At 40.6% G+C, this 12,522-nt stretch overlaps 6 protein-coding genes across 6 annotated transcripts; 4 read left to right on the forward strand and 2 right to left on the reverse strand.

Annotated features, from left to right (window-relative positions):
* Window positions 1-147: 147 nt before the first annotated feature.
* Window positions 148-2,440, forward strand: WALSEDRAFT_59885 (hypothetical protein). Its single transcript, XM_006957276.1, has 7 exons — window positions 148-237; window positions 281-356; window positions 403-501; window positions 551-876; window positions 926-1,051; window positions 1,107-2,105; window positions 2,152-2,440. The coding sequence occupies exons 1-7, from the start codon at window positions 154-156 to the stop codon at window positions 2,371-2,373; spliced, it is 1,932 nt and encodes a 643-aa protein (XP_006957338.1). The 5' UTR covers window positions 148-153; the 3' UTR covers window positions 2,374-2,440.
* Window positions 2,441-2,478: 38 nt separating this feature from the next.
* WALSEDRAFT_36704 (putative beta-glucosidase precursor) lies at window positions 2,479-5,346 on the forward strand. The gene is made up of 7 exons (XM_006957277.1): window positions 2,479-2,661; window positions 2,708-2,827; window positions 2,877-2,898; window positions 2,945-3,325; window positions 3,372-3,519; window positions 3,572-4,023; window positions 4,067-5,346. Exons 1-7 carry the CDS (start codon window positions 2,496-2,498, stop codon window positions 5,301-5,303), a joined length of 2,526 nt encoding a protein of 841 aa, XP_006957339.1. The 5' UTR covers window positions 2,479-2,495; the 3' UTR covers window positions 5,304-5,346.
* A 231-nt stretch (window positions 5,347-5,577) lies between these two features.
* WALSEDRAFT_63308 (hypothetical protein) lies at window positions 5,578-6,342 on the forward strand (the record flags this gene model as incomplete). The annotated part of the gene is made up of 3 exons (XM_006957278.1): window positions 5,578-5,674; window positions 5,723-6,162; window positions 6,211-6,342. 3 exons carry the CDS (start codon window positions 5,578-5,580, stop codon window positions 6,340-6,342), a joined length of 669 nt encoding a protein of 222 aa, XP_006957340.1.
* A 1,119-nt stretch (window positions 6,343-7,461) lies between these two features.
* On the forward strand, window positions 7,462-8,368 carry WALSEDRAFT_68118 (S-adenosyl-L-methionine-dependent methyltransferase). Its single transcript, XM_006957279.1, has one exon. It carries the CDS (start codon window positions 7,517-7,519, stop codon window positions 8,345-8,347), a length of 831 nt encoding a protein of 276 aa, XP_006957341.1. The 5' UTR covers window positions 7,462-7,516; the 3' UTR covers window positions 8,348-8,368.
* Window positions 7,462-9,588, reverse strand: WALSEDRAFT_59886 (aldo/keto reductase). The gene is made up of 3 exons (XM_006957280.1): window positions 9,476-9,588; window positions 8,651-9,430; window positions 7,462-8,604 (listed from the first exon to the last, which is right to left on the reverse strand). Exons 1-3 carry the CDS (start codon window positions 9,507-9,509, stop codon window positions 8,375-8,377), a joined length of 1,044 nt encoding a protein of 347 aa, XP_006957342.1. The 5' UTR covers window positions 9,510-9,588; the 3' UTR covers window positions 7,462-8,374.
* Window positions 9,589-9,827: 239 nt separating this feature from the next.
* Window positions 9,828-11,103, reverse strand: WALSEDRAFT_59887 (GroES-like protein). The gene is made up of 2 exons (XM_006957281.1): window positions 10,092-11,103; window positions 9,828-10,047 (listed from the first exon to the last, which is right to left on the reverse strand). The coding sequence occupies exons 1-2, from the start codon at window positions 10,911-10,913 to the stop codon at window positions 9,871-9,873; spliced, it is 999 nt and encodes a 332-aa protein (XP_006957343.1). The 5' UTR covers window positions 10,914-11,103; the 3' UTR covers window positions 9,828-9,870.
* Window positions 11,104-12,522: the final 1,419 nt, after the last annotated feature.

Here is a 12,522-nt window from a genome sequence, read left to right on the forward strand (position 1 = left end):
ACCAGGAAAGAGGTATAAGCTAGAGAAGGATAAGAATAGAAATGCTTGTAATCGAAGAAGACGACTAATGCATAAAAGATTTTACACTCAGCGGTAATTATTTTACCGAGTAAAAGCTGTCTCCGCTGCGTTAAATTGTAAAGGTCACTAGCGATGAAGAGATTGAGCGGTTATTTCCAGAGGGATCTTTCTAGGAGAGATAACGAGAGCTTAAACCAGAGATATCACTTGGGTTTCGTACGTTTTCTAGCCCTTAGCTTATCCATCTCACAAAATACAGGCATCCCACTACAAATCTCTGCAACCGCACGAGAAGACGACATTCCAATCAACTGAGATATTCATCGGATTCCTCGGTAAGAGATTTTCGTACTCGTGTCTATATCGCTCACATCGCATAAGAAAATAGCGAGATAAACACTTACGATAGAGACGTCTTCTTAAGAATTCTATTGCTCGATTTGCGGCCTGGTGGAGTATCAGACAAATGGGATATACAAAGTGAGTGTTATTTCGTTGCTTGGTGTCTCTCCGTTGATCAGCTTCCCAGCTGCACTCTCAGCACTCAAAGTTATAAAAGTACTGGGAAGATCGTCAATAGGTACCACAGCACTTACCACAATTGACGCTTTCAATTGCTTGGCTAGTCTTCTCGAGAGAAAGGGTTACAACGAATCAACTGCAACGACGCCTTCGCTCACGAGCAGATTACAGTCACATAGAGCATCATACATCACATCTAGTGATACAATTAGCGTGTCCGAATGTCACTTAGAATCTATGACTATCGTTGCAAATACTTTGCTCTTGCACGAGCAAGCTAGATACAATGCTGTTCAATCGAACATTCCTAGTCTCTGCTATCAAGCTTTGAAGGCAGGTTGAAACACCAAAGCATTTGTCCGCCTCTTACCCCTCATAACAGGCACAACAGAATACATCCGATATACACTTCGTCGCTGCTAGATGTTTATTCCTTTGCACGCTTAAGCCAGATCCAGTAGTAACAAAGTTGGTACATGAAGATAATCTCGTTGACGTCATACACGCTGTAAGTACAGACGGTTATCTGTAAACTTAGGAGTAACTTACAATAAATCTAACAGCGTCTTATTCAATATACCCCTTACATAATTCCTTCAAACAAGTCTAATGATATACCTCCGCGGTCGAAGGAACTGGTCACTGACATACTCAAACTCTTCTTCAATCTCACTCTACATCACAAATCGAGCAACTCAAGTCCAATTTTGGGAGAAAATTGGGATGAAAAGTTCAGTAAACTCTTACAGCCTCTTCTTATACTCTTCATGGATCTTACTGGGAACTCAAACGTAAATGCGATATCGCCTATACCTCAACCAATACCACAAGTTATTCATTCTTTACTCTGCTTCCCATTCAAGCCATTCACACAGATATGGTCAAATCCTCATTCTTCTGGATCTTTTTCACCTTCTGCTGCTATAAATCGATTATCGAGATCACTTTCACGCGCTTCGGTAGTGCAGTACGATACATCTAAACTCAATTTCGAGAATATGGATAACTATCCACTTTTGAATAGACTCATAGAGCTCCTCAACAATGTCATATCTGCTTTCTGGCCTAGCAGCTCTTTGGAAGGCGGTGAGAGCGTTGATAGTGCTCAAGCAAAAACAAAGTCTGCCGGTGTAGGTATAAATCTTGATGAGACACTCTCACCTTTGATTATGCTCTTGCGTAAGCTTGTTGCGGAGGATACAAGGGGTAATGGTGGCTTTAAAGGGTCATTATGGAGGTTACTCGGTTTGCATGATATCGACAGAAGTGTAAAGATGGAGCAGAGAGGTGATTCTCTTGGTGTTTTCGTCAGATTCCTGACTAGCTCTCTCTTTCCTTCAATAAAAACAACAGTCGGAGAGCTACTTTTCGCTCTCTGCGATAACGATCCAACGAAGATGTCTTCAACAATCGGTTTTGGAAATGCCGCAGGATTTCTCTTCTCGAAGGGATTACTCAGTGCTGGCGCTGGCGACCCTGCTGAAACCGGTGTTAACCCAGTAACTGGTGCTTACGAAGAAGCTCGCTCTGGTGGACCAGAGGAGATGACTGAAGAGGAGAAAGTGAGTGTTAAGGTTATAGTTTGAGTTTTACTGATCATACATGCAGGAAGCTGAAGCTGAAAAACTATTCGACGCCTTTGACAGGCTGAACAGAAATGGTATTATCAAGACATCAAATCCTATGCAAGATCCAAAGAATCAGGCAAGGTTCCAGGAAATTGAGGAAGAAGAAGTTGATGAACTCAAAAAGCAAGACGAACAGGATGAAGAGGATGTCGAGCAAATGATGAAAGAATATAAATCACGTAAAGACAAATCTACACCATAATGATTACATACATATATTTTGTAATTACTACTAAAGTATATTAATCTTTTTAATTGATCAACTTTCTCATATCATTTCTCGATATCGGCTTTCTTCCCCACAACCAACAAGTATATAAGATAATGACATTACCGGAATTGAACGTAGATGAGCTCCTTGAGCAACTCACCGTTAAGGAAAAGATTGATCTTCTCGCTGGTAGAGATGTATGGCATACTGTAGCCAACAAAAGACTGGGAATACCTTCGATCAGGACATCTGATGGTCCTAATGGTGTTAGAGGAATTTGTTAGTTTATAATTTATACAATAAATCAGTTTTAAACTATCTGCAGACTTCTTTGAGGGTACACCCTCTTCCTGCTTCCCAGGTGCGACAGCTTTGGGTGCTTCATTCGACAACGAACTGTTAGAGAGAGTTGGCAGTGCTTTAGCTGATGAATGTATAGCAAAAGGTTTGTTTCTATATGCAATGTGACGTAATAAACTAAGCGAGCATCCTAGGCGTACACGTGCTTTTAGCTCCGTGAGTATCGTAGATTTAAACTAGAAAATATTCTAATATTAGTGAGTACTATCAACATTCAACGCTCACCTCTTGGAGGCCGTGGTTTCGAATCTTACTCTGAAGATCCTGAGTTGAGTGGTACACTTGCGAAATACTACGTAAAAGGTTTGCAAGATAAGGGCATAGCAGCTACGATCAAGCATTTTGTTGCTAATGACCAGGAATTTGAGCGTATGTCTATGTCTTCTGAAGTCTCAGAAAGGGCACTCAGAGAAATTTATTTGAGAGCTTTCGAAATCCCCCTGAGGGAATCAGAGTATAAACCATGGGCTGTTATGACAGCTTATAATCGCATGAATGGGTTGCATTGTTCGGAAGACCCTCGACTTCTCAAGGATATCCTTCGTGATGAATGGAAATGGAGTGGTGCGGTTATGTCAGATTGGTTGGTAGACTTTCAACGAGATTTATTGATTTCTGATATGCTGAAGGTGTGGCACTTACTCCGCAGACGCTTCAACCAGTGCTGGTCTTGATTTAGAGATGCCGGGTCCACCTGTCGTCAGAGGTGCTGCTCTTCAACGTGCTCTTGCCGCTAAGAAGGTTACCATTGAAAGCATTGATGCATGCGCCAGAAACGTAGGTTTATATCGTGTGTCAATGAATGTCAAATACTGAAGAAATTTAATAGATCCTTGAACTAATCAACAAAGTGCGCAAGAGCGGAATAGATGAGGATATTCCAGAGCAGGTACTCGACACACCGGATATCCGTCAGATACTTAGAGAATCTTCTGCAAACGGTGTAGTACTTCTAAAAAACGATGAAAACATTATGCCAATAAGAAAGGGAATCAAGAAAATAGCTGTAATAGGTACAAATGCAGAATCCGCAATTATTTCAGGTGGTGGTTCAGCTGCACTTAGAGCATCTTACTCCATTTCTCCACTTGATGCTATCCGTGAGCAAGCTAAAGAGATTGGTGCTGAGGTTGTTTACTCACGCGGTGGAAATGCACACAAGCTCACACCACTTTTTGGTCCCGAGTTGAAGACCAAGGACGGTAAAGCAGGTGTGGATGTTAGTTTCTATGCTAGCGATCCATCTGCTGGTAACGTTAAGCCTGCTCACGTACTTCACGCGTAAGTTTGCAGAGTTTTTTTATATTGTACTGACACTTTGCAGACACTCTTCGCATATGTTCTTCAATGACAACCTTCCTAGTACTGAAGTATTCCCACTTACTTGCTGGTCTGAAGCAACCGGTACATTTACTCCAAATAAGACTGACAACTACGAGCTCGGTGTTGCTGGTATTGGTAAAATTGATCTCTATATCAACAACGAGAAAGTTGTTGACAACTCTACTGATCCTCAACCAGGCACGTTGTGGTTCAATTCCGGATCTGAAGAGCGCACAACCGTTAAGCATCTTGAAGAAGGCAAGCAATACACAATTACAGCAAAATTATACTACAGTAGCGAAGGTTCTCAAGCTGCTGGTACTCTTTCACCACTTTTAAGAGGTGGTATTCGATTTGGTATTGCACCATTCAAATCACAGGAAGCATTCATTGAAGAAGCTTTGGAAGCTTGTCAAGGTGCTTCTCTAGTCCTTGGTTTCGTAGGTCTCAACAATGACTTCGAAAGTGAAGGTTTCGACAGACCAGATATGAAACTCCCAGAATCAGCTAATGCGTTCATGGATGCTATTGCTTCTGCAAACGAAAACACCGTCGCTGTAGTTCAAACTGGTACACCTGTAGAATTACCTTGGGTTAACAAAGTTAAGGGTGTCTATCAAGCTTTCTATGGTGGTAATGAAGTCGGTACTGGCCTTGCTGATGTCCTTTTCGGCAAACACAATCCATCTGCGAAACTACCATTAACTATTCCAGTCGAATTGAGAGACAATCCATCACATTTAAACTTTGGTGGTGAGAACGGACGTGTTTCATACGCTGAAGGTGTCTTCGTGGGATACAGACACTTCGTTACAACTGGAAGACAACCGTTATACCCATTCGGTAAAGGGTTGAGTTACACTTCATTCGCTATCACTGAACCACATCTTGAAAGCAAAGGCGACTATGAGGTTGTAATCAAAGTTAATGTCAAGAATACCGGTGACGTTGCCGGTAAAGAAGTCATACAGCTCTACGTACATGATGTTGAGTCTCGCCTTGCTAGACCATACATTGAACTGAAGGCATATGGCAAGACCAAGACATTGAACCCAGGTGAATCACAAGAAGTTGTGTTGAACCTTAACAGACGTGCATTCAGCTACTTTGATGATTTGAAAGGAAAATGGGTTATTGAAGCCGGTGAATTCAGACTCCTCGTCGCTACTTCATCCGCAACTGAAGATGTTAAGCACACACTTAGCCATACTATTAACCAATCTACCGAATTCATCTAGCATGTTTAAAGATTATTAAGTTTTGGATATATAACTTCTTTTTTCGTATAACTGATCTTGTGTCTTTATTATTCTGGATTGCATCAAAATTTTCTAATTTCAAATTCCCGCTAAGGCACAATCGAGACTAGATAATTTTACTAGATAATTTCAAATTCATGCATTAGAACAATGGTATTATTTGTTTCCCCTAACAAAGGAATAAAGGGGATGTTTAACTTCCACCTATATTTATGAGGAGCCTCTCTCATCTTCAACATTATCCATTATAAGTATGTCTAGAGTAGTCAACTGGTTTGACGTTAAGAACATCCGTATAAACTATACACAAATACCCATCGCAGCTACAGCTGGTCTCAAAGCTGCAAAGAGTGAGTTATCCATGTATCTATCCATTGATCCGCTAACGATGTAAAAAGATAATACCCGGCCTAAGATGTTATTAAATATCCAAAACAACCACAATGGCATTAAAAATAACGTAGCATTATCATCCAAGACACAAAATAGAACTTTATATCAAACTAGCCTTCCGTTTGATAATACGGAGAGAAGCATGACCGAAATGACAAGTAGGATGAATAACAAGACTGCTCATATCAACTATGATCAACTTGTCGATATTCATATCAATATAAAAAGGGCAGGAAGTAGTTTTAGTTATTATTTCAAGAAACAGTATGAAGTTTGGCATACAGAAGACCCCAAAGCCCTCTTAGATAGACTGCTCAGGCCTCTTCCTCTAGATAAAGCCAAATCGTTAACAATCAAGCCAAGTGATTATGAGAAGATCTCACCTCAAACGATGATGAAGCTTGTTGCTATGAGATGGACTCTAGTACCTAAAGAAGAGAAAATTGTAGGTTTTTCTCGCGTCGCTCATTTGATACTCATACTATGTTCCCAGAAATATGACAGTCTACGTCAGAAAATAGGCGCATACAGGAAATCTCTACCAAGATTCATGAAAACGAAAGAGTTGAAGATCGGAACCGGCCCAAAGCAATTTAAAACATTGGTAAAAGATTGCCAGTTATAGCCTGTAACTTGTAAAGATAGAAAAAGTAGAAAGAAAAAAGTTGGTAATTTAGATTATTGCCAGTTAAAAGAAATGAAAATGAAATTTCAGAACTATTTCCTACGTGGGTTATGTTTAAATAAACCACACGCGCTTCCAATTCTATGATACATTCTGAGATACCATCATAAAGATCCCCCCCCCACTAAGAGCTATTAACGCAAAGCATCAGATTTCCGATGCATGGTTCATGCACAGCTTTATATACTGTCAAAGATACTCATTTTTCTACTAATTATTATTATACGATAAGCTTCATGGTAAGACGATATCACCAAACAACATAAATACCTAAAAGGAGAGCTGACAGAGCTCAATGTAATAAAACACATATATTTGTTTACTTTGTCAACCAAGGGACGTTTGACTTGCTGATTAAAGCGTAGATAACGCGAAGACAGATGAAAATTTTAGCATGGGAATATTGGAGATCTAATAGTACGCAAGGGACCCAAAATTACCACTCTATCAAATGTAGGTTTCCTTTAAAACTTACCTCGAGGAAAATAATTCAAATTCTTCACCTACGGAAATAGACTTATTAAGGCTTTTTTACATACATCGAAGTATCAATATTATTAATTTATAGTACCTTATTACCATATGCACACGTAGAGGTTTGACATTTCACAATGAGGTATGCAATGTGTAGTAACAATATCAGTATAAAACCGAATGTCATAAGATGCATTTGATAATAAATGATCGATTGATCACTTAGTATTCAATTATAGTGGATGTTCTGTTGAACGTTTATTCTCACTCGTCATGTTATCGTAGATGTTGGTACATCATGACGATAAAGGTACGCTCAAGCGACTAAGGATGTTTGAGTATATTATATGAGGTGTGTATAACCACTATTATATTAATATTCTACTGTAGCTGTATCCGATTAAAATTCGACATCATGGTACGAATTAGCACATGATATTATTAGCAGCAGCAGTTTTTACATATAAAATGAAGTAAAAGTTGTGTATCACCGAATAATAACGTGCTATTGAATCATCTTGAGATTTAAATAGATCAGCCGAATAATTCAACTCAGTGAATCAGGTCAGGTTGACTCATGATTGCATCGTTTAAAAAGGTACCAAATTTTCTAGCTCCTTTTAAACAACTACGAGGTAACATGAGCCACGTTCACAACACCGCTAAAAAAGGATTTGGTTTGAATAGCAATGACTACGACACGCATAGACCAAGATATGCAGAAGAGGCTGTAAAGGAGATCGTCGATAATATTCCAAAACAAAGTCAACCATCTACTATACTAGAAATTGGTAGCGGTACTGGTATTTTCACTAGAGCGTTGCTAGGAAGCACAACCAATGAAATAAAGAAACTTATAGCTGCGGAACCAAGCCAGGGCATGCGTGAGACATGTAGGGGTAGCTTGACCGAGGATTTAGTGCAAGGACGCGATGTAGCCGTTGTAGAGGGTACGTTCGAGTCAATTGACGCTGAAGACAATTCCTATGATCTCGTTATTATCGCTCAAGCATACCACTGGTGTACTGACTATCAAAAGTCCCTGAGTGAGATAGCACGTGTTCTCAAACCTCAAGGGAAGCTCGCACTTACCTGGAACATGGAGGATAGAGATTGTAAAAACTGGGTTGGCATTGCTAGAGATATTTATGAACGTTACGATGAAGGTACCCCACAATATCGTCTCGGTAAATGGAAAGCAATGTTTGACACTGATGCCTACAAATCCTTTTTCAGAGGCACGGATTACAACAAGTACACGCGTCACGTTCCAATCACCTTGCAAGGATACCGTGACAGGCAAGCTACTAAGAGTTTTATCAACGTCCTACCAGCTGATGAGAAGGAAGCTTTGTTGAAGGATATCGTCGACTCTATCTCTAAGCAACCAGATGTTGACTGGATCAACCAGGATGACGGTTCCCTCTATATTCCGTATCTAACCGATTTATATATTGTTCATCTGAAATAAATGCATACACTTGAACAAGAAGTTATCTTAGTGCCAATATGGTGAAGCAGTAGGCTTGATGACTTCCCAAAGAGCATCTACAACTGAGACTACCTCTTCTGGGAGTGCTGCGCCATTTAATGCATTAAGGTTCTCCTCGAGTTGCTCAAGTTTTGAAGCACCGATAATGACAGCATCGCCATGTTCGGCCTTGAGTTGAGAGTGGTGAGCAATCCACCTCAATGCGATCTCAATTGTTGTCAAGTTGTATTTTTTGCCTAATGAAATGTGTCAGTTGGTATTATTGCAAGTATAGAAACCCACCAATTGCATCGATCTCGTCCAAAGCTTTGAAGACATTGTCGTTGAAGAAACGCTTTCTAAACATCTGTCCTTGTGCATGGCTGTCATCGTATCGACTGCCCTTTTCGAATTGAGTATCCTTGCGTACTCTACCTGTAAGAATACCACCAGCGACTGGTGAGAATGCATAGAAGCTCATACCATACTTGCGCAAACAAGGGAATAGCTCAGGTTCCGTGATACGTTGTGCCAGACTGTAGTTTCCTTGATATACTTTAGGTTGAATCCATCCATTTAATCTAGCTGTTACTACCAATTCAGCGACTTCATGAGACATAAAGTTACTGACACCGAGTGTCTCGAACTTTCCAAGCTTGTATTGCTCATCAAGAGCTTTGAGAGTTTCTTCAACAGGTGTACGGGTACCATCTTCAAATCTCTCTGGACCATGTAAATAGAATATTTTGAGTTTAGATACACCTGTGTTCTTCAAGGCGATATCAATGTGCTTTGCAATGTTACTACGAGTGAGCGGAATGTTATCAGGTCCTAGATTCAACATTGCACCCATTTTAGCAGCGCTATATGGATAAAGCTTTGATGAAACTTGATATCCTTTCTTTTCTACATTCAGTTTACCGAGATATTCTTCTGATGTACCTTTACCGTATACTCTAGCAGTGTCGAGCTCAGTGTGTCCATATTTTCCGAACAAATCAATGAATTGTCCAACTTTATCTAAATCAGTAACTCTGACGTGAGTAGCTGATTCTGGCTCTCCAAATTGCATACATCCGAGAACTAATTGTTGTCAGGGATATAAAGATATTAATAAGTTATACATACCGACAGGGATTGCTGATTTTCTTTCTACTGACATTGCTTACTGATGTTAATCGTATGGGTTTAAGAGTGAAGTAAACTATTTATATTCACACGGTTTCCGAGTTGCGAGTCTTCCTCCACTTAGACGGTGACCGAGATTAAGGCGCGTGATGATATCATCAACCTCATAGGTAACAAGATGTCAAAGTTCTAAAGACATCCGATTATCTATTACTTTTAGTGTGTAAATCGTCTGTTGTCAGAAGAAGGCATATTTGTATGGAAATCGTTGCATTCAAAATACAGTAATTATCATACTTGTCAAAGCCAATGCTTTATTTAATATTTATCATGGCATACGTCACGAGTTTGTGGACAGCTTTTTATTCATAAGTGTATACAAAAGATTAAGGAACTTAGTGAGTTAATACAAAGCGATACTTAACATCGCCCTTCTTCAGTCTATCAAAAGCGAGCTGGAGATTTTCTTCAGAGAGTTGTAAGACCTCTACTGTAGGAGTGATGTTGTGTCTACCCATAAACTCGAGCATTTTGGCGTGTTCGTAGCGAGTAGCGACCAGAGATCCACCAATCTAGGATTACGTTAGCGCATTTCTGGCGATATTAAACCACTCACTTTTGATTCATTGAGGAGTAGAGGAGCGTATGGTGCTTCCAAGCGACCAAAGTCTACCGCCAAAACGACTATTGTACCTCTTGGGGCCAAAGCATTAACATAGCTATCATATTGTGGTTGAGCGTTATTTGTGCTAATAATAAAGTCGTATTTTTCCTTATCCCAACCCTCTTCTGTGACATTCTTGAATTCATGGGCACCGAAAGCAAGCGCCTCGTCGCGCTTTCTATTGCTGCTTGAAAGAGCTGTAACATGACATCCCCATGCTCTGGCAACTTGCAAAGCTACATGTCCGAGACCACCAATACCTGCGATGGCAACTCTTGAGATTGGGCTGATGTTGTACTTTAAGAATGGAGAGAAGACAGTTGCACCAGCGCATTGTAAGACTGCAGCATGTTCTGATTTCATGTTGTCTGGAATTTTATGAGCGAATCTGGCGTTCATGGCGACATATTTTCCGAAGCCACCTTGATGTCCTTCCTCGGGGCTGCCATGCATGACGCGTTCAGGGCAGAGTGTGTCATAACCGGATCTGCATTCATCGCAAGAATCGCAAGATAAGTGGTTACAACCATATCCAACCCTATCACCAAGTTGGAATCCCTTGACTTCCGAACCGATAGCTTCGAGTACACCAACCGGTTCGTGACCGAGTACAAAACTGCTATCCATAAAGTGAGTATCTGAGAAACAGAGACCACCATGAGTGATGCGAATAAGAACTTGGTCTGGTTTGAGTTCACCGAGTGTGGATTCTGACTTGACGACTTTACCACCAATTCCTTTGTATGCGTAAAACTTTTCTCCTGCTGCTGGCATTTCTATTTGTGTAATAATGGTTTATGTTTCAAAGAAGAAGAAGTCTTCTAGACAATTTATAGTGGAGCCAACGGGACGCGAGATTCGGTACCGTCAGATGGTTCGTAAGTGTACTTCAGATAGTATGTTATAACGTAATCAAAAATTTGCCATCATGTACTTCAGTTTTCCTAAATTTTCTTCATATCTTGATGATAATACAATCGAGAGTCAGTGCATACAAGTGACTTCCCCGGTGGATTTCCGACGATGTACATGATTGTATGATGATTGTAAAATAATAATTTGTGTTTTATTGTTTTATTTCAAACATGTAAGGTGATGTTGGAGTACAAAGGGTACCACAACGGTAACACACAGTAAGACATTACCAGTGCAGAAAAAAAAATAGAAATAGAAAAGAAAACCCTAGAACAAATATCATGTTAATCTTTATAAAGTACAAAAAACCGTAGAAGTTGATTGATGAGCAGATGTCTTGAAAGAATACCAATGCAAAAGCTTTAATGGGAGCCATTTAGAAATAGTGATTAAAATGTGGTCTATAGATGTATTGCTTCAAAGTGATCCAAAAATAAGCGATAATATTACGTCTTCGACTGGTGTAATAGTTGTGGTCTAATGTCATCACCTGGTGTGTTATCTGAAGCCGGTGATGAGTGATCAGAAGATTGAAGTTTCGCGCCATGTGAGTGTGCTCTTGCCTTCTGCAAATTACCCATTCTCTTGATGTACACTTGTTGTTTTGAGAGTTCATCGGCGTTGTCTTTCACAGGTACAGTCGTTGCATCGCTTCCGCTCGATACTGCCGAGTCATTGTTCGTCTTCGTCAGCGCATTTCCAGTGATCAGGGGAAAGGGATATCCTCCATCGTCTTCTGTAAGCGCTTCTTCTTCTTCTTTCTCGTATGGTTGTAGAGGAGGCTGCTGCTGTTGATGCTGTTGTTGATGGTGCTGATAATGTGGATATTGGAACTGATAAACTGGAGGGAACATCGGATTGTAACCACCGCCAGGTGTTCCAGCAGGAGTGGAAGGTCCATAGTAAATCGGCGCACCAGGAGCTGGATTCAAGTAGGGGTTGTAATGCGCTGATGGAGATGTCAGAACGCCTGGACTGAATGGACCTATACCAGGACTAAGCATCTCTGGGGCATAACCAGTTGGAGTCCCAGGTGGTAAAGCATTTCCATATGGTCCTAAAAAGAAACCAGGCATTGAGGGTGTCATCGGTGGTGCCCCACCTCTTGATGATGGGTGCTGCTGATTTGCTATAGAGAAAGGATTGTTTGAAAATGTAGCAGGTGGTAAAGAAATTTTACCTGGATGAGCTGCGTTTTTTGGGGATTTAGCTGCTTCGTCAATTTTACTGTCCAATCCATCCTGAATAGTCAGTTCATCCATCTTTTTAGAGGCTGCTAACGCAATCTCGTTTGTATCAGTCATCCGAGGCAATGGGTAACTAGGCGATGGTTGAGCAGCTACTGGTGGCGATAAAGGTGTTGGGAACGGTGATGTTTTGGTCACATCTGAGTTGGCTGAACCTGTCGAGAATCCAGAAGATGATCCAGCGGTTGCCGGTATTATACCTAGTCCAGAGTTAGGAGTTG

Source organism: Wallemia mellicola, assembly GCF_000263375.1.
Source record: "Wallemia mellicola CBS 633.66 unplaced genomic scaffold WALSEscaffold_5, whole genome shotgun sequence".
NCBI lineage: Eukaryota > Fungi > Basidiomycota > Wallemiomycetes > Wallemiales > Wallemiaceae > Wallemia > Wallemia mellicola.